This window comes from Cryptomeria japonica, chromosome 7, assembly GCF_030272615.1.
Source record: "Cryptomeria japonica chromosome 7, Sugi_1.0, whole genome shotgun sequence".
NCBI classification, from domain to species: domain Eukaryota; kingdom Viridiplantae; phylum Streptophyta; class Pinopsida; order Cupressales; family Cupressaceae; genus Cryptomeria; species Cryptomeria japonica.
This window is the reverse complement of record NC_081411.1, coordinates 344436306-344463175: the sequence shown is the minus strand read 5'-3', so window position 1 is coordinate 344463175 and position 26870 is coordinate 344436306. Positions and strand designations below refer to the sequence as shown.

At 33.7% G+C, this 26870-nt stretch overlaps 1 protein-coding gene across 1 annotated transcript; it reads left to right on the top strand.

Annotated features, from left to right (window-relative positions):
- The first annotated feature begins 9122 nt into the window (after window positions 1-9122).
- On the top strand, window positions 9123-9955 carry LOC131044143 (uncharacterized). Its single transcript, XM_057977406.2, has one exon. The coding sequence runs from the start codon at window positions 9213-9215 to the stop codon at window positions 9747-9749; it is 537 nt and encodes a 178-aa protein (XP_057833389.2). The 5' UTR covers window positions 9123-9212; the 3' UTR covers window positions 9750-9955.
- Window positions 9956-26870: the final 16915 nt, after the last annotated feature.

The following is a 26870-nucleotide window of genomic DNA, read 5'->3' as shown; positions in this document are numbered from 1 at the left end:
CAACTATTGAAATGATCAAGAACCCATAATGAAGTTGCACACACTTCAAAGGATCAACCAAGAAACATACCTTCCACAAGAGAATTTTGCAACATGAGCTTGCATGAACAATGACATTGAATTACTCAATGAGATTGAAAATGATATGAATTGATATGGGACAATGTACAAATGAGCCTTGCTTATATAGGCAAGGTGATGAGGCGGGATTAATTTTACCTTGATACAAACATTAAATGCATGATGCATAATTATACTTGCCTAAAGAAAATATTAAATAATGAGACATGACCTCATATCTTCTAGAATGCCACCTAGGATAATGAACATGATCCTATGAACAATTGATATTAAATGACAAGTTACATAAATCAATTTTATGACAAATTTATATGCAAGCTATAAGTAAACTTAACATGTGAATAGGTTCAATAACATGAAATAATCGGGATATAACCACATTCACACCAACAACAATAATGTGTTAAAATATTTTTTTTTCAAATTTGAAGTTTTGATAGTGCCACTCTGAACTTAATTCTTGAGTGACATTAAAGGACACAATCCAATAAGGATTCTATTAGAAGGCAATAATAGTTGTCAAAATGAAAGTATGGCTAGTCTAACATCATGGCATGATTAAGCCTCTAACAGTTCTTTCAAACCCACTACTCAAATTAGACCAAGTATACCAAATTAAAGATATTTATGGAAGTAAAGAATTGTGTCATAAAGACATAATGTATTGTGCATGTAGAACCATGCCTTCCACTTGCTAGCCATTTAATGCAAGGAAAGATGGCCTTGTTTTTCATATGCCACCTCAACCATATTGGATTTATCATTGATAAATCATTAAGTAGGTTAAAGATCATTTGTAAGGCACCACCATAGTTGGGCACTTTTAGCCCCATAATTCAAGGCATTTGTTGACAAAGTTGAAAACTAGATTATTAATATTGGAGAGGATCAACAAAGACATGTTAGTTGAGTTTTAGTTGTGTGCAATGTAAGGGAATATCCATCTAATGTTAACCAAGGTAATAATGTCATCTTATCCTTGTTCATAATTACTATTGAAACACATAGAATATGATAGCACATGATTGAAAGAAAAGAAAAAAACATTAATTTCCTAAGGACAAAGAATGTCTAGAGAAGAAAATATCTTTCAAAAATCCCACAACATGAATTTTTGTTTTAGAAATGTCAAACCCCTTTCATTCCTAGAGATGTAATTCATGAAGCAAGAGGGTTAAGGGAGATTTCCTCAAAGTCCAACCCTTACAATACATAATTTTTTTTTTCTAAAATATTTTAGTTATTTAAGTACAAGGCCATCTTCTTCCCTTTAATTTTGGTGTAATTATAATTCAAAATATTGATGAGGAAAGGAATCTTGTAGGAAGTGAGTTCTAGAGGATTTGTACTTCTATTCTTAGTGAAATTAGACAATTGTTGGGTCTAGGGTTGGATTGAGAGCTCTTTTAGGCCCCATTGTGACTATCTTTACAATCTTTGACATCAGTCGATTCATCTTCAATTTTTGCTAGCTTGGAGACTAGTCTAGAATTATAAGTAGTATGAAGTTAACTCTAATTTTTTGATCAAAGGTTTGGCATCAAAAGAAATCATTAAGTAGGATGATATATATGATACACTATGTTGGAACTCCTAGCAAAAATTGTTCTTTCTGAGGCAAAAGCAGAGCTCCTAAGATTAGGGAAGTCAAATTAGGACGCATAAGCATAGCTCCTAAGATTAGAGAAGTCAAATTAGGAAAGAAGGGCAATACTTACATTATCAAACATAAGATGGTAAAAGACCATTTCTTAAGGCAAGGTCAACCTTCTTCTCTTTAAATTGTACTAATCCTAGGAGGATAATCCTTAAGGTTACCATAGGAATATTAGATAGAGATAAAATAGATAAAAATAATTTCAAGGCCAAGCTCATCCCATATAGAGAAAGCTCCTTAAGATCCATCACTAGTCTTTTCCATATAATTTTGTAGTGACCTAAATTTTCAATACTTCTTTCAATTATAATAGGAATGTCATACAAACAACTAATATACAAACTATTTATATACCCCTAATGATATTTGTATTTGAAAAGTTACTTCATGTAAAATAGTCCAAAATATAAATCAATAATACCAAGCCCATAAATGTATTTATTGTTTTAAACTCCCACCTTTTTGTTTCAAATGTGATATTTTGTATTACTTTTGTCTTTCATTTAAAGATTTGATTAATATTTGTTAAGATTTAGATAAATTCTTTTGTAAATCTCATTTTTAAATGTCATTATAGATGATTTTTCAATCCTTTTCACTATATTCACTTTATATCTAACTATACTTTTCATAAACTTTATATTCATGTAATTAGTAGGTGGGTTATATTGTGTGGGGTTTTCACCAAAACTTGTCACACACCAACAATCCATCTTCTATCTGATAAAATAGATAAGAAAATCAGTGGAGATTGAGTTGGAAAGTTGTCCAATGTCAATAAAGATTGTTTGAAACAATTTCTTGATAGCTGGAGACATCATATCAAGTGTGCCTTTGACCATCGGATATGATTTGATTTCTTCGATCATATTATATTTGTCTTGAACGTATTTGATGTTCCTTGAAATTTTTTCATTTTTTGCACTTAAAAGATATACTATAGATCCCTACATAATATATACCCCAAATAATAATTTATATAATAATATTATAATTTGATCTTATCTTAACTCATATTCTACATCTTATGATAACTATCCCCGAATTATTTAATCATAATATTTTATGTGATAAAACATTAGTGTGCCTCCCCATAATATTCTCCTTATCTATTGAGACTTTATCATGAAGTCATTCTTCCCACATAACTCATGATAATCCTTCCATATATTTAGGAAATCACGAAGATCCCTTACAAGTGAAGATAATGATGAACACACGAGAATATTGAACATGTGGAGGTTAATCTATCACTATCATAAGCTGGAGTGCACAATATGAGTACCCACCCAATTAAGAGCCACCTGTCTTATTCTCTAAATCATAAAAGGCTGCCTGTCTTATTCCAAAAGTCTCTATCCATCTAGAAGGTATGTACAAATTTCTGTACAATGAGAGGTGGCCCAATTTATCAAAGATATTTCTGGCGGAACACGCGGAAAGCACATGGAAAAAGTGAATGCAGACACCGTCCTTGTCAGCAAGCCACGACTGAGGGCAACGTTTGCGTACATTCTTTGCATGTAAATTAGTCTTAGTCTCCATGTTTGAATGGAAGATGTTACGTCGATTGTGGTGGCCCTTTTTTTAAACACCCATTTGTCATTCATTATTCTTAGTCTCTGTATTTGAATGGAAGATGGTGTTTAGTTAGACAATTTTTTAATTTGATTGTGTTAGATTTTTTCCAACAATATTTCGGATTATGTTTTATGATCATCATCAAATGAATTCATGATTCATGATCGGATCATGCTTCATGATGGTGTTTAGTTAGATGGTTTCTGAATTTGACTTTGTTAGATTTTTTCCAACAACACAATCAAATCTAGAATTCATTTGATGATGATCATGGAACTTGATTTGAAATGTTGACGAGAAAACTCAAACATAATCAAATCTAGAAATCATCTAATTAAGCTATCATGGACTATAAAAACTTCATGCATTTAATGAAAGATGTTGTGTCATTCATGTATGTTTGAATAGTTGTGTTGAAAGGCGTTTTAAAATGACAATAACATGTGAAGTTTCAACTGGTGATATATGTATGTACTAAAACTATTATAAAGTAACATATAATGATATAATAGTTTTTTATTAAGAAAGCAATGTTAACCAGGGTGTTGACCCTTAACATAGCAAGAACTATAAGCAGTACCATAACAACACTAAAACAACACTTTAACAGCATCATAACAACACCAAAACAACTCTTTAGCAGCACCACAACGATATAATAGTTACTACACTTCTCAAAATAAATAAAAAATTGAAATTAATAAAAAAAAATTGAAAGAAAAATTAAAACTCACATACAAAACAAATGAATTACAAGTTAAAATAAAGTAAATAATGTAGATTAAAAAACTAAATAATTTCAACAAATGTTTTTAGATAAGCATATTGAGATATCTATAGTAAGTATTTTGTTTTAAATTACTTTATAAAATATAATTGCACAACACGTTATGCTTTGTGTGAAACCACCTCCATCTCTATATAGTTATTAACTATTTTTTATGTAAAGGCCTTTCTAAATGAAGAGGTTAAAGTCTATTTTGGAATTTATATATAGGTAGCAACGTTACATAACTATAAAAAATAAATGAAATTTTAAATTAATTATTAATATAAAGTAAAGGAGTACAAAGTCATTTAGGTAAATCAGAAGAATTGATAATTGATGAAATTGTTTTTAGAAAATTAAATGTGAAGGTAATGTTTGAATAGGTGAAGGCATATAGACATTTGAGACTTGTAAACTCAATTAGCTATAATGTAGAAAATTAACGTTCTTAATGAGTTGATTGTCTTCAACTTGCACAAACCTGAAGACTTATGTGATTCGATCTTACAATTTGGGTTCAATATTGCACAAAATGGATTTGATTCCCTTATATAAAAGGAAAAACTTTGATAGCACAATAGAGAATAGAAAAACAATATTCCTCTAATGTAAAAAGATATATTTAGAAGATAATGAAAATACAACATAGACTAGGGGAGGCATCATGTTCGCATAAAATATAGACCACAATGGTTGGATTTATCTATTTCCAAGTTGTTGTTAACCAAGTGTGATGTGAAGGAATGAAACATGTAATAGATGTGAAAATATTCATATTAAACCAAAAGAATATTCCATGTATTCACACACCATAGTAGGATATAGAGAACCATCCATACATTAGTTACTTGATACGTCCTTACATTATCAAATCTTCATACTACAAGCATAAATATACACATCACGTATGCTTGGGCAATTCCAAATACAAAACATAATCTCTTTATTACATATTCTATTATCTTGTATGTATTACTCTAATATCTTACATATATTACATGTGTGCCACATTACAATGCTAGTTTTTCAATTGTAGGGGTATGTTCCTAGGCTTGTCTATGTATGGTTGTGACAATCTAAAGGTATTGCAAAACTTGTAGTTATATTACAATTCTACATTCTCGTTCCTTTCTTTCTTTCCACTGAGAAAGATATATTGTAATTATATAGTGATATCTACATGCATACATCTAGGACACCCTAAAGCAGTCATAGAATCATTATGAAATATAAACCAAAATTTACATATTATAAGAAAATATATGTTCAGTTGATCGAAAAAACCAAAGATACTAGAAACAATTATTTACAAAATTTAGAAAAATTATAATTTGATCATGAGGAAAATGCCACCCATTATTAACTTTTACATTGTTTATACATTCTTGACCATATTTTTTGGTATAATTGAAACAACTTGAAAATATTTAAAATGTTAATAAGAACACTCTATAGTGGAACACACTATTATGTTGTCACCTCATTGCATATGAACAACTATTTTATTTTATTGTGCATCATGTCTTTGAATTATAGATATCATTTATGACTATGGAATCAACTCCACAGATTGTGAATTTAACCCTCTTATATATATCAAACTTGAGATGGGAACATACAATTTTAAAATTTTAAAATTTGTTTGCCTTGATGTATATAACTTGCATAAAATAAACAATATAGATAAATGAGTTTGTTAAACTAAAATTATCTCTCTTTTTTTCAAGCTCTTAAGATACTTATTCATCAACTTTTTAAAAAGATCAAAGATAACAAACAATCATTAATATTCCCTAGAATAATGATATAACATTTATTTCGCATGATAATATTATGATGATTATTGATATATGTAAGATGTACACCTTGAGTGTGCTAAATTCTTTTTTTTGAGATGTTCAAATAAATTAAGGTGCCCTTAAAATTAAATCCAAAGGTGGAAAGTGAAATGTCCATAATTTGAGATGACACATAATGGCTAGTGGAGAGAGGAAACAACATTAAAAAATTAAAATTAAATTTAAAAAAAGTTTCATTTTCATAATTTATGCAACTAAGTTCTCTATTAATCCCACTAACTATGAAACTAAACCTATGTAAGAAATATGTAAAGGGAAAAAAAGAGTTCCTAGGGATGATTACAAATATAATTAGATAAAGGCTTTGATTATGTGTCAACTTTCAATAAAAATCATGTCATTTGTGCACTTCTAATTACTTAAAGAATAACTAGCTCAAAATGAGCTCAAATGAAGGGGAAAGTGCACAGTGTGCAAATTTCACTATTAGAATGATCACAAGAGCTTAAAATGGAAAATATTATTTTTAATATTTTTAACTATTTACATATTAAAGAAAAGAAAAAGGTAAATAAACACACATAAAATAACCAATAATAATTATAGCCTAAATTCATATTAAGCTTACACGGGATAAATGAAACTAGGATATTGTTTAGCTCTTTGTTGGTTAGTGAAGATGTTGCAAATTTGATATGTAGTGTGCTTAATGTTTCAATTTAGACATTTAGAATTACATTTATTCTTGTCTAACTATGATGGTTCTACATTATGCTCCTAAGACTAGTTAAAGACTAAATCTCACTTATGATTTAGATTGTAGATAAACATTCATCATATAATTTTTCCCTTGCAAAGTATGCTTTAGTATTAGTTACATTTAGTACTAAGAAAAAAGGTGGCTCTAAGGCATGCTTTTGGGGATTTGTTACAAGAAAATTTAAGAATGAAACTTTCTTCAATTCAAGTCAAAACCCTTTTATCAATTACGTTTGTTTAAAATTTGACAAGAGATAGATTATGTAGAATGCCTAAGTGTAACCTCTGTAACAAAACGCTATCAACCATGTTTTAATTTTCTTTCTCTTCAATCTTTGTTCTAATTCCTTTTGAATAATGTTCTTGTCCTTAAATATATAACTTTTAAGTGCTCAATTTAAACTATTAGGTGCACAAATCAATCAAAAATACTTTTTTTTTTTATGGTCCTTTGAAAAAGACATGAAAAGCCATTTAGAATGGCATACAACTAATCTAAGATGAAAAAATAAATAATCTAAACTCTAGATTAAGCTATTAGAAATTGAAAATATGTAATATAGATCAAATTATATACTTCTATTTTCTGATGTTTTTGCTTATTGAGCAATCAATGGTTCAATCACTCAGACTTTTCCTCTTCAAAGATCTATAAGACAAGGTTTCCCCTTATCTCCCTTTCTTTGTGTTCTCATTGTTGATGCCTTGGATGCCTTATAAATCATGCAAAACAACAAAAAATCATCCATGACATTTCTCTCCCAAGTGATGAAGTTGCTTTGAATTCTCATTTTGTTGATGATAGCTTATTATTCATTCAAAATTCCCAATAGGTGCTCAACAACACTCTTGAAAACTTAGACTTGTATTGCACTAATTTTGACTCTCTAGTCTCTCCTAATAAGATTGAATTTTGACTTCAACTAATCAACCACCTCATTGAATACTCTCTCAATGGAAATACAACAATCATGGTGTAATTTAAAGATACCTTTGCATTCCATTTGGGATAGGAGTTTCATTATCTAAAATGTGAAAATGGTTCATGCAAAAATTAAAAAGATATCTTGAACTTTGGCCAAACAAACTTCTCTCAATAGTTGGATGCATCTACATTGCTAATAAAATCCTCATAGTCAGCCATGTCTACATTTCATCATGTTGGCTCCCTTCGAAAAGTAGCTATAATCAACCAACACAATTAATTAAGGGGTTCTTGTGGGGAAAATGGAATAATAAAAAAGGTTAACCTATTGCTTCATTGTCACATTGTATTCAGCCAAAAAACAAAGAGGGATTGCAAGTGATTGACTTCTTTAACATAAGGAGTATGACTAATAACCAAATGGATTATTAGAATTATTCATGGAGAAGCACCATGGAAGTCTCTTATTAGACATAGAATTGTTGCTACCAAAACCAATAATGCTTGAAAAGAAGTTGGGTGGAAAGATAAAATCCTTATGGAAAAATACTTTAAACCTCAAGCTTGGAGACAATTTTTAAGCATATGGAAAGCATGACAACGAGTGTCTCCTCTTCTTGAGTGGAATATACATGACCTTAGTCATGGGATGAGTTTCTCATATTCTTCTATTTGGTGGAGTCAATAGATATGCTTTCTTGAACAACCTCTTGCTCTCAGTCCCCATTCGCATAGTAAGATCTTATTCAAAAAAGGCATCACAAAATTCAAGTAGATCTGGGACTTCTCCTCATCTACTTGGAAAAGAAACTTATCCTAAACATGAATCCAAATTGTCTAATGCTTTGATCAATGGCATTCACAAAGTCCAAGAAACTTTGTTCCTTTAACTCTTCAATTAAAACTTTCTACTTCCATTTCTTGCAACTTTCTTAAAGATTGGAGGTGGCTACCAAGTTATAATATATAAAATTTCCTCTTATCAATATCTTATTGTCAATTTATTTTGCTATGTACTCGGTTACTAAGATGCAAAGTTGTTTTTTCTTGTTGCTAAAGCCTTGAAAGAGAAAATCAACTATAACCTAGATTTCAAGATACGATTTTATCAAGTTCAATCTTAGCTAGTAGTTGTTGCTAAAGATCACTATAGATCTCTACTCACAACCACAAATTTCATTTCGAAGGAGCATGTACTAAATACTCTTGAAGAGAAGTGAGATCAATCTTGTTGTAAATTAAAAATTTTACTTATATTGTAGGAGTTTGTCGTAAAGCTTTGTTTGAGATAATTAAAAAATATATATAAAAATCATCGAGTTACACAAATGATTAACCTGTCTTTAAGCTCACGACAACGCCATAGATTAAAAAAAACCTGGTAAAACTATATCTTAATCCGCATCTTTAGCCCAATGTTTGGAGCCTTGGGGAGTCTGCCTTACGACCGAGTCACCGACCAAACCTTATCCATACAGCTATTACTCTAGGGCCCACACGGAAAGGAGGAGAAATGAAGAAATGAAGTCATATAGTTACAGAATATATTTCCGATTGCCAAAGCGTTATATAACAGACTCTGCAGATCTAATTTAACCTACCCTAGCTTTTTGTTTGTGAGCATTCACCCAGCTGGTTTCAATGGCTGCCACTTTATTTGGAGTTTCAGAGTATGGAAGCCTCTCTGACAAAAGGATCGTCTGTGGAGGAGCGAACCCTTTTGTGCCTAAGGGAGCTGGATATGGATCTCCCAAGGTTTTGGTATGCATTTGCGCAAATTCAAAGGATCAGAAGATGAATGGTGGGGCAAAGAAAACTGTGAAGATAAATTTTGATTTTGTTATCAAGGGGCTTCAATCAAGAAGATGGCTTCCTCTCTTTGGCTGGTCTGCTGATGGAAAATGGGCAGAGGATGGCAGTAGCAGCGAATCTGTTGAACCCTCTGTTCTGCAGAACACAAGAAAAATCACAGAAAATGAGAATAAGAGTAATGAGGGGCAGATTTCAGTGAGGAGGCAATCCAAGTTTGTGGCTGTGAGTTTCACTCCAGAGAAGGCCAAATTACTGAGGAAAACCCTTCGATCTACTTCCAGTTTTCATGATCTGATGTATCATTCTGCCATTGCTTCTCGCTTGGCTTCTGCTGATATCTCTTCAAAGGATTGCAGCCCCTCTTAATCTGTCGACATGACTTACTGTAGAAGATAGGACTACTTTGTATATATTTTGTTGTTGCTCTGTAATTGATTTTCTTGTACATTCTATATTTGTCTGGCTGTAAATCTGTGGAAGGGAATCACCATGGCTCTGGTATGGGGTTCCTAGGGTTTGCAAATTCAGGTATAAATATTGTGCTTATAATGAACTATTTCATTTTTTTACTACTGACAGATTATGCATTTTCTGCGCTGGGGCTCTATGATGGAGTACAGGGCACTAAGCTAATTTCATTTGAATCCAGATAGTCTTGTTACATGCAATTCTGAATCTCTGATGAATATATTCAGATTGAAGAAAAATGTGACTTTTTTCCACATTATGGGATATGAAACCCTATATCCCTAATGATCAAGGCAAATCAAAAAGTTTTAAAAAAATTCTACTGTATATTCATGAGTGATGAAAATCTCTATATATGAGTTTAATGTTACTCTTCTGCTGTGACACTTACAGGAGCTGTTTTAAGGATGTTTGCTTTGCAGCAGTTCTGTTTTAGGTCCATTATGGCTTGTTTTGGGCTGATTGCTATATGATATTACTATTTTCTTTTTGGCAGTGTTGAATGTTTATTTATTTTTTTTATCTTTTATGTGAAATTTTAATACAAAAATATCTGTAGAGAAGACTCATTAGTTGAGCATCTCGTGTTCTTACAGCAGCTTATTTGGTAAGTCCCCTTCTTATAAGTAAAGTTTCAGATCCACATCATCAAATATGATGTTACATCATAATGTTTTTTGTGGAGTGCCCACAATGGCTCGAGAAAAAGTTGAGATAGATACTTACACATTAAGTTATGTTTTATTGGTGCCTTGATATGATATCACATGATTTGTTGCTCTTCAAATCTAAGAAATATATTTCATTCAATTATTACCACTCATGATCAAGCCTAACAACTTTAACAACTTTAAAGTCACAACTATTGACAATATTAGATGTTAAATCAATACATGCTACAACAACTTTTTGGAACATACTCAACTAATAGGTCCTCTCCTCTATACTATATGGAATACTTTTATGATATAAAAAAAGATTTATAGTGGTAGTAAGGGAGAAGAGCCTAGCGTAATTGTGAAAGGAAAAACATTTTATGTTGATATTTATTTTTTAATAAAAAGTACACCAAAATTTTAAAATATATATTTAAGTTTATAAAATAGACAAAAATAAAATAATAAAATAATTTTTAAAAATATAAATAAGTAAATAAATAATTTGTGAAAACCATATTCATTGTAAAATTTGTGTATTTTAGTGATAGTCAACTAGTATGTCTTAAATGAATTTATCATAACTATTAATATTGACATCTCACAATATATTTTTGGTAGGCCCTTAATCCTACAATGTTCATAAGGTTAGGAGTAGTTGGCTTGGAGCTACCTAAAATTATAATTAAGTTATATGATTGATATTTAAGTCATTATAGGTGTTGCATTTAGGTATTTAAATGAGCCTAGATGACATCCAAGGTATAAGTAGGGTACATAAAGAAGCTTGTGATAAGTTTTTATCATCAAACAAAAAACAAGGTTCTTCTTGGACGCTTTTAGAGGTTTGCCCCATTTAAATGACTAGTTATACTTGACTTTGAGTACATACAACATATTTATTTCTAGTCTGAAATTTGTTTCATTACAAGTGGTATCAATACATGATCTTAGCACCGTGAAGGTTAGAAACAAGTTGATTTTTAAAATTTGGAAGACATTTTGGGGTAGACATCTCTCTTATTCTACCCAATATTTCTTTTTATTTTGTAAAGAGTTTTTCAAGGATATATCCAAGTGTTATAATCTAGATTGAAGGCCATTTGGAGCAAAAATCATGGAGTTATTATAATATTAGGTTTTTCACAAAATTCACTCCTAGGGAGTAATCAATGATTTTTTTTCTTAAATTTGGATGTTTGAACAAGGTCATGTTGGTTCTCTTATAGTTCTAATTTAGAGACATTAGAAGGTTTCAAAAAGTATACAAAATTGGAGTTTCCACCAAATTCATCTTCAAGGCTACCAATCAACAAATCTCTTGAAGTAATTTTCTAAAAGGAAAGCTTTGGGTTCATGTAAGTTAAAATTAAATTTTTTGACCATTTGAATTTTCAATGTGATTTATTGCAACAACAAACCAAAAAAATCCTTTATAATGAGGGCGATAACAAAGGGGAAAAAGAATTTGTCACTCCTACAAAATCTCCAGGTAGTGAGGATACAGCTATTGAGGAGATTGGTCCCATAGATAATGACTCTATAGGGTGAGAAATTAGGGATTAAAACAACATGATGAAGGAAGATATCTTGTCAAACATGGATGCAATGATAAGTGCAAAGATATAAGGTCAAGAGGAAAGTTGGACAAAAAGCTTCTAGCCAAGGTTCTAGAGATTCCAAACATATGGAGCCACACAACAAGACTTAGAAGAAACTAAGCCTCACAAAGGGAATGATGTTTTTGAGTTTGAATAAAAAATCGAGGTGGACCATCATCCAAACATCTCTATGGGGGAAACCTTCACACAAGAAATGGATATGTGAAAGTTTGGTGGCAAATATCCAACCAATTGGCTTTGTCAAATGGTCCAATTATTTGATCTTCATCATATTCAAGTTGTCAAAAAAAGGTTGCAGTATCCTTATACTTGTATCCTAAATAATTCGTCTTCTTTCATTGGCTATGTGAAGAGAGAAAAAAGAATAAATGTGTTGTTACATAGTCTATTTTCTAGGAGCAACTCACTATTATTATGTTGGCAATCTTATGGATAGCTACTAAGGTAATTTACCAAGTTAAAGAAAAAAGTTATGGTCGAGGATTATATTCATCAATTCCAAACTTTATTTTTAAGAGTGGACAATGTTGCAAAGGACAATTTTGACGAAATTATTCCTATGGGACTTAAAGAGCCACATGAAATGTAAGGTACACATGTTATGTCCATATTCTATGTCTCAAGCAAGGATTATGGTTAGTTAGGAAAAAGAAAAAAAATGGCTAATAGAGGGGACTAATTCTCTAGCGATGGAAGATTGATGGACCCCTACATCATCCTTTCCTCAACCTATCAGATTGACAACTTAGCATGTTGTAGAGAAAAGGGCAAAAGGGTTATGTTTCATCCATAATGAAAAATACAATAATGTGTGTGTGCATGTGCGCGCGCGCATGTGTGTGTGTGTGTGTGTGTGTGTGTGTGTGTGTGTGTGTGTGTGTGTGTGTGTGTGTGTGTGTGTGTGTGTGTGTGTGTGTGTGTGTGTGTGTGTGTGTGAGAGAGAGAGAGAGAGAGATTATTATCTATTGATGTTACCTATATGTATGAAGAAGAGTGCATAGTGGTGGCAAAAGACTCGAAAGATATTCAATAGACTATCTCTTGTCATAAACTATTAGATAGTAGCAACCCATATATGCTCAAGGTAGGGTTTCTTGAAGCAACAAAGAGTAAAACTGTCAATTATATTAGAGAGTACACGTAACTTCATCAACAATAAATTGGCAAAATATTTAAATAATTTTGTCTTCCCAACAATTCCAAGTTATGATTGCAAATGGTAGTATAGTCATTTTTTTAAAGGAAATGCCATATTATTATGCTTACCATTAGAGAATACATAATAGATTGCCTTATGTTTTTTATACCCATGAACAAAGTAAACATTACATTATTATGGAGATTAGTGGATAACTACCTTGGGCACAATAGTGATGAATTTATAAGATATATTCATAGATTTCCACGTTGAGGGTAGAATATTTGAGCTAATAAGATTGTGTGAAAATACTATAGATGGTAATCTAGCATCAAACATAAAAAAATGCCTATAGAAGATGTGGATATAGGTTTGTCTCAAGTATTATCATTGGAAGTGTAATCAAATATTCTTAGATCACCTAGTTTGCAAGCAATTATAGTTTTACAAAAGATCTCAAAAGCCATCACATGAAAAATAAGAGATACTCATTCGAAAGAGTCATCACATGAACTAGACTAAAAGCAACCCCCAACATTTAGAAGCCCAAATTATGAATGTGATGGGCCAAGAAGCACCCAATAAGAGCAGAGCGCAAGCGAGTTACAACTTTATGTACCCACTCAAAAGGAATAGAAATGTCAAGATTCAAATCCCCAACACTATAGTGCTACAAAGAAGACTAGAGAAAGGAGGATCAAAGCCACTAGAAGTCAACATAGAAGGAAAAATAATAGGAGACACTAAACCTAAATAGGAGAGGTGGGAAATCAATGCAGAAGGAGCCTCAAGTTCACATTCGTGAGTCAAAGGACACTAACCCTGATTAACCTTCACAACATCCCTCATAGGGGAAGCAAGGGGAGCAACTACACAATGCTTGACGTGGAGCATAGGAGAGGGCAAGAGAAAGCCCCTCCTAAGAGCACATTTAAGGTCATTCGGCCCTGATCTAGAATGGAGTAGAGTTGAAGACTCACCCTTTTTGTCGCCACTTCCCCTGTTAGCATTCAAATTAAACTCTAAAAGAATATCCAAAAGCAAATGTGTCCTCATCCTAAGATGAGGCCTTCCACATTCATCCCTATCAGTAACATCATCACTAATAGTATCTGACCCATCCTCTATGAAAAAAGACAGAAAAAAAAGAGAATCCATCTCTCTATCATAATTAAAATAATCTCATTCTTTATTACATTAAATATACATTTATTTTAACTATTATCTATTAAAATTTCAATTCCAAATTTTGAAAAATACATTTTCTTTTATGTGAACCCAACATTTTCTACATAAAGGTTTTTAGACTTGTGCTTTCATCTTTCATTCAAAGGTCTGCTTTCATCTTTCATTCAAAGGTGTGATCTACATTGATTTTAACTTACTTGAAGATTTTTCATTCACTTATTTAACATATATGAAGATCATGGAAGATTTGGAACATGTGGAAAATGCTCTTTCTCATCACTTGAGCATCATGGGAAGTATGGTGCATCATAAAGAAAATTGTTCTATGTGCCAGATTGTTAGAGGAGTAAGATGCCATGCCCTCTTCTCACAACTTGTATATGGGTATGAGCACCCACCTCATTAAGAGGCGCCTTGTCTTATTCCCTATAAAATACAAAACGCTCCTTTCCCGCGTGTAGTTAAAGTTGAATTAAAAGTGTTTAAGTCTATCTAGAAGGCGGACACGAATTCCAATTCAGTGTGATGTCGGCTAAAATTAAAGTCATTTCTGGCGGAACAACGTGGAAAGAGTGAATGCAGACACCCTCCTGGAGAATAGGTAACCCACGGTTGAATGTTGTCTTTCTCTTGTATCTACGATAGGAATAAAACTAGCACTTAGGTATTAAAAGGAGGTGCAATGATTATGCTAATAATAAAATATATTTTAGATAATACATTAGATAGAGGAGAAAACAAATTTAAAAAATGAATTTTTTTTTTTAAGAGAAATTAATTATAAATAAAAGTCGATTGATCATGAAATATGGAAAAAATCAAATATGAATGAATGTAACTTAATTTAAATCTGTATAAGAGATATCAGATTTTCAGAGTCCATATCAACTATTGTCTTTTTTTTTTTTATTGTGCGGGATTTTGTTAGCATCAATGTTTCGGATTAGACTCTGTGATCCATCATCGAGATGAAAAATAGTGCCAAGAGATAGAAGTGTAAATTGGAGACTAAGATTAGCACAAGCTCCTATTTGAAAGGGAGAAGATGAGAGGAGTATAGAAAGAAAAAGAAAAAAATATTAAACAAATGACTAACAAAGAGAGGGAGACCAAAAAGAAAAAGGAAAAATATGTGACTAAAAACACTAAGAATGAGGATGTTGATGCTAAGGAGAAGAAAGAAAATTATAGAAAGAAAATAAGTTAAAAAAATAAAATGGATAAAATAAATCTATTTTTTATTTATTTTCTTCCTATTATTTTGTTTCTTCTCCTTAGCATTATGATCCTTTTTTCAGTTTTTTCATTTGTATCTTTTTTCTTTTCTTTTTTAGTCTCTCTCTTTGTTAGTCATTTGGCTTTTTGTTATTTTTTTTAATATTTTCTGGTCTCTCTCTTTGTATTCCCTCTCATCTTCTCCCCTTCAAATAGGACATTGTTGCAATCTTAGACAACAGTTTACACTTTTATCTCTTGGCATTCTTTTTCATCCTAACGATGGATCACAAAGTGTAATATGAAACGTTGATGCTAACAAAATCTCACAGAGTGAATCCAAAAATAAGGCAATAATTAAATATGTATGTTATGCAAAATGTTTACATGACATGGACTTTTTTTTTACAATGTAAGAAGATGATTAGCTTAAAAAATCAATTGAGTTGACTACACTTGTTACTAGTTGCTCATAAGTAAATCAACCAACATAAAATAATTAATCAGATAAATGAAAAATCTTATAAACAAACAAAAATAATTTTTTAAATTGAAATAAAATAAGCATTCAAATTTTAGTTATTAAAATATAAGTGTATTATTCATCTAACCAAGGATATCCCAAAATAAAATCCAACCCATCCATATCCAAACATAAATATTTGAATGCAAAACATATTTGTATATGGTGAGCTTTAAACTTTAAAAAAATTGAACATGCTTGTCCTCTATTTAAGACTCCTCCATCAATTTTGATGGTTTATGTAGTTGCTTAATAAGTCATATGAAAATCTAATGTCCAAAAACTATTAGAATATAAGACCTACATGTGTAATATAGTCACTGTAGCAACTTAAAATGGCTTTTTTTGTATTGTTATTTTTAGCATTTAGAATTAGCACAAACATGATGTTTATGCTTGTTAGTTACATCTCCCAAAATCTATATAAGGATATAAATCTCATTGTAATTCACTCTAGTAATTGATAGAACAATATTGTGTTCTATTTATTACAACATGATATCAAAATCTAATATCATGTTAAAGGTAAGTCATTGGTGTTGGCATTACAATAAGTTGGGAGATTGTTGGCATTACAATAAGTTTGATGGTTGATGATATTGATAAGGTTGTTGGAGATAAATGATATGATTGATAAAGGATGATTACTGTCTTAATATTATTATTTTGTCATTGATGTCAAGCAATTGATTTTCTGATTCAGTATGATGTTGCCATATCTTAAAAAGTATGTTTTGATGAGTATAAAGATGTCGGTAAGTGACACAAAAAGAATGTGAAAATGAAGGGGAGTAATAAGTTATTCAATGGGCAACTATTACCAAGTTAGGCAGTGATGAGATTATGATGTTTTGATTGTTTTGATATCCTATATATATATATATATAGCGACACTTGCAATTTCGACTGCATTTGGGTCTTCACGATGGCGGTGCAACGTTGAACCTGAATGGAGACCCCGAAACCTGCTTGCGACATCAAAAACTGCATATTTCTGCACCTTGGCCTGATCCTTCCTTGCACCCTGCTGTCCCGGGAGGTGGGACCATGGCGCCCAGCGCCTTGGTCCCTGGCCCTATTTTGGGCCCGGTCTCTTGTTGGGCATCGGGTCTTTAAGTTTGCAATTCGAAAAATAATGTTTCTAGGTCAGCCTAAGGTCGGAAAAATCAGTCTCCTAACCCTAATTGACAAGTATATAAACTACATTTCCCCTCCCAGAAAAAGGGGAGAAAACATATGTGTGCAAGAGGCGGAAGCGATATTCAAACATTCAAGCATTCAAGCATTCCTTCAAGCAATTGAGTATTCTAAGTCTCCATTCAAGGCTAGGTGTTGCATTCAAGACAAGGATTCAACCATTGAAGAGGAGATCACTTACAACATACAACATACAACATCGTTACACCTTTGCATGTAAGAATACAAACATTCTTACAACAAGGTATCAGTACTTGTTTACATTACAAACATTTACATTTACATCATTCTCATTTCTTGGTTAATTCCAAAACTGGGGTTTGACCTAAAGGCAAACCCCTAATCTCTAACCCCCCGATCATCCTCTCTTTGCTATGTGTAGGTTGCAGGTACGTCGGGTTCACCAAAATGTGTAAGGGAAAAAGTGACACTAAGAAAACATGCCCTAATCTCACTTTCAATCACACAATTGTGGAATACGAAAGAGCCTAGAGGTATCACACAATTGGCTACTTCTTTTTGTGGAAGAGAGAGCCACGGGCTACCTATTAGGATTTCTATTCCTTTGTTGCAAATGATAGATAAAATGATGCAAGTTCAACTACTAGCCCTAGAGTGCAAGTATGAACTAGTAACAAGATTGCAAGATTGAGATTAAGTGATGAAAAGCTATAAACACAAGGATAAAAGGAGAATGCAGATGTGTACCTGGGGTTAAAATCTGAGTGGAAATGTACGGGACAGGGGCGCATGCGCCACTGACCTGATTCTGCACCTGAAATTGCTCCTTTTGGCAACTTGAAAGCTGTCGAAAAGTGCTGAAAACTGTTGTTGTCTGAGGGACCAGGGCGCCCAGCGCCCCTGTCCTGTCAGGACCAGGGCGCCCCACGCCCCTGTCCTGGGTTTCTGCTCTACAATTTGGTGTGTTGTCCCGTCTCAGTCTGCTCCCGTTGGATCTGCAACTTCCGGCGTCCTTCGAATTTGGAAACCTGCACTTATATCTGAAAAGGGTTGTAGGTGGCTATATAGGGTTTTACCTTAGTCAAACCCCCGCTTTGGTGATTTCCACCTCCACGAATAGCCAAGTTGTATAGTAAAAGTTGTGTGTGCAGACCTTGTGTGTGTGCAAGATCCTAAAATGCAAGTAAGCAAGCTAGAGCAACCTAGAAAGTAAACCCTAATTGCTTATAAATGATAATGTAAATGCTCCAAATCAAGATGCAAAGTGATCTAAAGCATGAATACAAATGATATAATGAGGCTTATGCAAAGACATGAAAACAACATGAAATCATACCCAACCCCAAGGGAGGGGTACAAGCCAATCTTCAGTCGGTGATCCCTTATTGCTCTTCAATGCCTTCAAAGCCCTAAATGGATGAATGAAATTGATGAATGCTTGATGGATGGATGTTGAATGTTGTTGAAGTCTTCAAAGATCTGCTCTTTCGCTGCATAGAAGGTCCCTCAAACCAAAAATCTGGATCCCTTCAAATGAAGAAAGAGAACTCTTATATATGAAACCCTAGGTCTTAATTTCAACTTAAGGCCGACTTAGAGATTGAATCTCCCGCCAATTTCTTGGGGTTAAGCTTTATTTTATGATTGGATTGCGCTCCTGAAATTTCGGGAGAACCATTCCATTCCTCCTTGTAGTGCTCCTTCTTTCCAATCATCTCCTATGACTAACTATCATAGTGTCCCACCACCTTACTCTCAATCAATGCCTTCTTTCAATAACATAATACCTCCATCACAATCTAACACGTCTAATATGAACTCTTAGAGTGAAGCGACCATTAACAATCTTGCACAAACCGTCTCTTCTTTACAGCAACAAATTGCCTCTATGAATCAATCTAAGTCTACTGTGCCTACATTTGATGTTGCGAGCCCACTTTCTCTTGACATTGTTCGAGCTATTCCCCCTAAACATGTTGAAATCCCACAGTTGGAGCTTTATAATGGTAAGGGTGATCCTCTAACACATGTTAAGACCTTTCAAACAATATGTACCGATTTTGCTTATGACTAAAAGGTTGCTTCCAAAACTGTTTACTAGAACATTAAGAGATAAGGCCCTACAATGGCATTGCTCGTTGCCTTCCTATTCTATTACTTCTTTCCAACAACTTGCAAATGCTTTTATTCAACAATTTCAAAACAATATAAGTCCTAAAGTTACTTTGATTGATTTAATGCATTGTAAACAAGGTGTTAAAGAAAAAGTGACTGATTTCATTGGTAGATATAAGCATTTGTATGCTCAAATTTCTTTTCCAGTACCTAACAATGATATTCAAAGAATCTTTATTTCTAACTTACAAAAAGATATTAGAGAAAAACTTTTGTTTTCTGAGTTTACTTCTTTCCAACAGTTGTGCGCAACTCTTCACAATTATCAACTGACTGTGAGTCAAATGGAACAAGCAAATCCTATGGCTCCGAGTGATAAGGGTGATAGTAGTCAACAACCATTTGGGAAGTTTAAACCGAACAGAGAGTCCATTAAGTTCAATGAAAACATCATCAACAACAATGTGAATGCAGCATCAGGTGTGCCTCCTATTTCTAAGTTTTTCAAGAAAGAAAGAAAGTTTACTCCTTTGAATGAATCATTGCATAGTATTATGAATAAGTTATTGGAACAAAATGTGCTTACTCTTCCTCCTATAAGGAAAAATAGATCCTACAAAGATTAATTCACCCTATTTTGATAACAAATCTTTTTGTCAATTTCATCGTCAACCTGGGCATGATACTGAAAAATGTTTTGCTTTAAAGGGTAAAATTCAAGATTTGATTGATAATAATACTATCTCTATTTCTGGTGTGAATGATAAAGGCAACACATATGTAGCTCCTCCTAACCAAAATCTTAAGATTTTTACTGATCCATTACCTTCTCATACCTCTAATGTGATTGAGACTAATGATTCCTCTTTCTCACCTGATAATCTTGTGTCTATGACTCCGAATGTGATTAACTTTGTAGAGCAGCAGAAAATCCCTAAAGAACCTTCCATCACATTTGATTCCAGTGAAACTATCAGGGCACCTGATGGTCCTTTATATATAGTTGCAAAAGTCAAGAATACACATTGTCGTGGAGTGCTTATTGATCCTTCTTGTATGGTTAATGTCATTACTGAAGAATCTTTTTACTTTGCAATTGAATCAAGTGATCTATGACGAAATAAATATGGTTGTGAAGTTGTTTGATGCATTTTCTTCTCCTGCAATTGGTTCTATTACATTACCTATTGAGGTCCATAACAAACCCCTTGATGTAGACTTTGCTATTATTCCATCGTCTGAACAATTTTGTGTGAAGCTAGGCTATCCTTGGCTATCTTCCATGAAAGCTATTGCTTCTCCTATTCACAAGTGTTTGAAATTTTCCCATAATGGTGAAGTTGTTACTGTCAATCATAGTCTCTTTAAACCAACTGAAAGAACTTCTAGCGTTCCTATTGATTATTTTTGGCCTAAACAATTCCAATCTCTTCCACCGCGGAGTGATCATCTTTTCAAATCTTATCAAAAGTGGAAAAAAGATATGATCCTATCTCTAAGTGAACCTAGAACACCCAAACTTGATATTCCTATCGTTCTTGAGAAGGAAGTTCTTCCTTTGAAAGATAAAACTAATGTCTTTCTTCAAGAAGATTCCCAACCCATCCCTATGGATGTGACTATACCTATGTCTAATAAACTTTCTAAAGGTAGACCTATACCTCCTCGTCATGATGGACTTGGTCTCCTTCCTAAACCAAATATTCCTCCTTTATATGGAGCAGTTCCTCCTCCTTCCTCTTATGGAGAGAAAAGACCTTCCTCTTCTCCTATTATTCAACCTAAGAGACCACAACCTAAACACCCAAGTGATAAGGATGAGAACATTCCTCCTCCTCAATTTTCTCAACTTCCTACTAAGACTAGATGAAATCGTTCTGCACGTGAACGCCGACGAAAGCATCGTCTTAGAGCTTGTGCAGCTGCTTCTCAAACTTTGCAATCCCCAAAAACACCTTCAGCTAGTATTATTCCATTTTCTCCTCAGCCAAAAATTGAGCCAAAATCTCCTAAACATAAGATGCATGATGGTCTTGATCCTGTGCGAGTTAAAGATCCTATTTTTATAAATCTTGATGATGATATAGATGAAAATGTTATTCATGATGAAAATGTTACTCCTCTTTCTTCTGATAGTGAATATGAATATGTTGATGTTGATAACCATTTCTCTAATGAATTTTCTAAAGCACTTATCCTAGCTCCTAGACAAGAACAACGTGGTGTGGAACATGAACATAGCCCTTGTTTGGATCTTGTGATAGCTCCATCTGTTGTGTTGGATGTTCCTCCTCTAGCGTGTTTCCTGCCTTCCCGAAATATTGATCAGCAAGATCGGGGGGTGGATGACGTGCTAGACTAGTTTCATTAGCATAGCAGACTCTCTCCTCCTCTCTTGATCTCTTTTGTTACTTCTTCTATGTGTTATTCTCATTCTTCTACTTGTTGTCCTTAGTGTTGTCTACTTGAGGACGATGCAAAGCATTGAGATCTCTCGTGGTCTCTCTCATGTTGACTCAAAAGACACATGTGTTCCCTTCTTCTAGGTGACCTTCCTTGATTGGGGAATGAAGAACAATTATGCATACATACATATGATATACATGAATTATCATACAGCATACTAACCCCGAGGAAAGTGAAGTCACCTTGCGCTTTGTGTTTTGGTGTCTATTATCCTTGGGCTTATCTCACACTTGGGGGCTAAATCCTTGTGATAACGTGCTCCTTTCCCTTCTCATTTCCTATATGTATCACTACCTTAAAGAAATCACCCCCGATGAGGCATTTGCGATTGCTTTAACGTAGGGGGGCATACACCCCGTTCATATCTCTTCAAGATACTTGAAAATTTCTTTGCGAATTTAGCTTTGCCTTGAAAATTTTTGGTATTTTTCTTGCATGACTCATAGTGAGGGAACCTTACTACTGACAGTCATGGTTCTCCCTCGTGATCTTCCCTTTTACTTTGTCAATCGAAGTTGTAAGATCCTTAGTCCACTGGGGGCTTGGTGTATCTTGCCTCCTTGATGTGGTGAAAGTTTTTCAATGTTGTTTCCTTGTACTTTACCGGAAGTATGGGCGTACGCTTATACTCCCGCTAAAGTGGGAGCTAAATGTAGCGTCCTAAAGTTGCGACACTTGCAATTTTGACTGCATTTGGGTCTTCACGATGGTGGCGCAACGTTGAACCTGAATGGAGACCCCGAAACCTACTTGCGACATCAAAAACTGCATATTTCTACACCTTGGCCTGATCCTTCCTTGCACCCTACAGGACCATGGCACCCAGCGCCCTGGTCCCTGGCCCTATTTTGGGCCCGGTCTCTTGTTGGGCATCGGGTCTTTAAGTTTGCAATTCGGAAAATAATGTTTCTAGGTCATCCTAAGGTCGGAAAAATCAGTCTCCTAACCCTAATTGACAAGTATATAAACTACATTTCCCCTCCCATAAAAAGGGGAGAAAACATATGTGTGCAAGAGGCGGAAGCGATATTCAAACATTCAAGCATTCAAGCATTCCTTCAAGCAATTAAGTATTCTAAGTCTCCATTCAAGGCTAGGTGTTGCATTCAAGACAAGGATTCAACCATTGAAGAGGAGATCACTTACAACATCGTTACACCTTCGCATGTAAGAATACAAGCATTCTTACAACAAGGTATCAGTACTTGTTTACATTACAGACATTTACATTTACAGCATTCTCATTTCTTGGTTAATTCCAAAACCGGGGTTTGACCTAAAGGCAAACCCCTAATCCCTAACCCCCCAATCATCCTCTCTTTGTTGTGTGTAGGTTGCAGGTACATGGCTGTAATTGAAGATCTGGAATCCTTGTGCAGAGACGAACAGATCCCCCCTCGTTTCGCGGATTTTTCGGAGGACCGTGTGCACTCCAGGCGCCATCGTCCCGTCAACTTTCGCTCAAATTTGCAGGACAGCATCGTCTCGACATTTTACTGCTAATTTCAGGTCCGCAGCTTCATCCCGTCTCCCTATCTCTGTTTATAAGCGAATCTTTCCTACTTTACATGCATTCCTAGTTCAATCATTCTATCTACATTCTTTACAAAAGAGGGTATCCTTGATGTCTTAACCCTCGAAACTCATTTAGAATCTAGTCTTGCATTGGGTGGGATTGGATCTTGTGGGTTTCAACCCCTCTTTTGAATGTAAAGTCTCTCCTAAGTGAAAACTGTCAATCCTAGTGACCCTCCTTTCTCTCTCCTTGGAGTGGAGGGGGGAACACCTAGGGTTCGATTTTTCCGCTTTACAATCAATCAATCAATCAATATATATATATATATATATATATACATATATATATATATATGTATATATACATATATATATATATATATATACATATATATATATATACATATATATATATATATATATATTTATATATATATATATATATATATATATATTCGAAGACTGAACAAGAAGGGGAAAAGATTTCATGTAATAGAATGAGTAAAGGTTTGATACTATTCTATTTTACCGAGCAAGGAGCTAGTCGGTAAACTTCAAGGTTACCGATGTCAGTTAATGAAAGAAAAAGTCACCGAGAAGAGAATGTCTACCGAGTAAAGTTCAGTATTAACCGAGTATCAACCAAGCAGTAACATAATGCATTAAATAAGTGTATACATTATTAAATGAAGGATGCCAATGAGCTGGAGGTTTATTGAAGATAGGAATGTCATGCAAGAAGTTTGTTAAGGATCAATGACAATTAAAATTCAAGAGTAAGATCTACAGCACAGATTGAACGGTCCTAATTGAGTACAAGTACCAAGAAAGGTATACAAGTTTCAAGGCAAGATAAAACGTTTTTTCAGATCAAAGGATGCAATGAACCTAGCCAAGTTTGAAGATCTGATGGCTAAGATTAATCATGGGAAATGTGATTAAGGAGATTGAGCAGTTGGGAATTGCTTATAAATAAAGTAATGTTGTTGAACAAAGTATGTGGGCAAACTGAAGCACAGTGATGCTACAGAGGTGATTACCGAGTACAGAAGATTGAAGATCTAATGGAAGAACAAATTGAGAAGCCCAGCAAGGAAAAAGATAAGTCTTATGACAAGATTATCTTGAGCACATTGAGCACATAGAATCTACTTTAACATTTTAGATGTGAAGTTGTAGATATATTTTATTACTGTTATTTATTTTTGTAAGTGATAGGAAATCTCTTAACCGAGTGGACTTAACGGTCTTCGTTGTAAATCCTCTTGGAAGGTAACATTCTGAATGAGTGTTTGAAATCCTTTGACAAGGTCACTTCTAACAAAGTGAAGATTCTAACAGATCTGAGGGAAATCCCTTGATCGGGTCATATCTAGCAATGTGTATGTAATCTTTAATCGGATTTTCTTTTAATCGAGCATACTCTAGAAGAGTATATATTCTTGTGGGTCCGAAATCCCACAATGGTTTTTCCCTATTAGGGTTTACACATTAAATATGGTGTCAAATGTGATTTAATGTTTCATGTTTATTTGTTTATGAGTTTGAATGATTTACAATCATAAGTTGCATATCAAGTAAATGCTATCGAGGTTGAATCTGATTAGAGTATTTATACTTGAGGTTATCTGATTCACACCCCCCCTCTCATCTAACTAACAATTGGTATCAGAGCTCGGACTTCGGAAGAAAATTTTAAAGGTACTTGAGGCAATATCCGAAGATGTATAAAAGGGATGCACCAAAGTTGAACAAGTCAAGTTTCACCACATGGCAGAAAAGGATGAAGTTGCACTTATCAAGAATTGGAGAATATGCAACATATTATCTAGAGAATGATTACATTGCACCTAGCACCTACCCTATGACAATGTAAGAAATAAAGGCAAAGCAAGAACACATTCAAGCAATGATAGAGATAACATCAGCTTTGACCGACTCAGAGTTTAATGATCTAGAAGGTTGTAATGATGCCAAAGCAATGTGGAATAAGCTCACATCTGTGTATGGTGGAGATGAACATGTTCAAAGAGAAAAAACAGACAATCTAAGAGGACAACTTGAATCCATGAGAATGAATGAAGGTGAGAATATAATCCAATACAATACAAGGTTAAAGGAAGCTGTCAATCAAATCAAAGGAGCAGGAGGAACTATTGAAGAAAAAGATGTAACAAGTAAGTTGCTGAGAACACTTCTACCTGCTTATGCCATTAGAGTCTCTGCAATTAATGAATTGAGGTCTGTACCAAACATGCCAGTCTCTTTGGATGCTACTATCGGTAAGCTACATGCTTTTGAGTTAAGTAATTTTGATAACAGTGGGTCTTCGGTAAACAAAGTTGAATTTGCATTTAGTTCTTTTCATCTCAGTGAATAAGATTATAATGATAGAATGTCTAAGTATGCTGAAGGAAATCACAGTGGAGCAAGTGAGAGATTTCGCAAAAACATGGAAGAAGTACACAAACTATATGAGGAAATCAGAAAGCAAGAAGAGTTTGAAGCATCAATAGCTAGAAGGTTACCGAGAGGCAAAGGTAAGTATAAAGGGAAGTTACCTTTAAAATGTTTTAACTATGATAAGATTGGACATATGGCTTCTAACTGTCCTGACAAAGATGATGAAAAGAAAGAATACCGAGATGATAGACAGAAAGACAACCAATACAGAAGGCACCGAGACTTCAAGAGGAGAGAAAGAAAGACATGCCTAGTAGCTGATGAGGAATCCAATGATGATAAATCTGATGAGACTGCGACAGAGGAAGTTGTATATGTGGCTATCAAAGATGGATCAGATGAAGAAAGGTATGAAGAAAAAGCCTTAATGTCACACATAAATAAAAATGATTCTTGGATCATAGATAGTGGATGCTCACATCACATGATAGGTGATAAACACAAGTTTGTTAAATTAGAATGTTATGATGGAGGTCATGTAAGATTTGGTAATGATGCACCATGTCATGTGAAAGGTAAAGGTACAATCACACTTCTTGACAATGCTAAATGTGATGATGTATATTGGGTTGAAGGTCTGAAATACAATTTGTTGAGTGTAGCATAGCTAAATAATATAGGATACCGAATAGAATTTTAGAAAGGAATTGTCAAAGTTCATGACAAACATGGAAAGTTGGCTACTACCGGGACTCAAACAAGAGGTAATACATTTCACCTTGACTCAACTCAGAACAATTGTCTATATGCAAAAATAGAAGATACCTGGTTATGGCATAAAAGGTTTTGTCATGTAAATTTTGATAATCTGATCAAAATAAGTAAGAAGCATCGTGTAAGAGGTCTACCGAGCTTGGAAAAACCTAAGAATGCAATATGTCGAGGATGCAAGATGGGTAAGATGACAAAATCAATTTTTACAAGTAATTCTTACACTTCTAAAGAAATTTTAGATCTTAT

What these genes read in the sequence shown, in the direction of transcription:
- LOC131044143 (XM_057977406.2), top strand. Translation starts at nt 9,213, where the DNA reads ATGGCTGCCACTTTATTTGGAGTTTCAGAGTATGGAAGCCTCTCTGAC.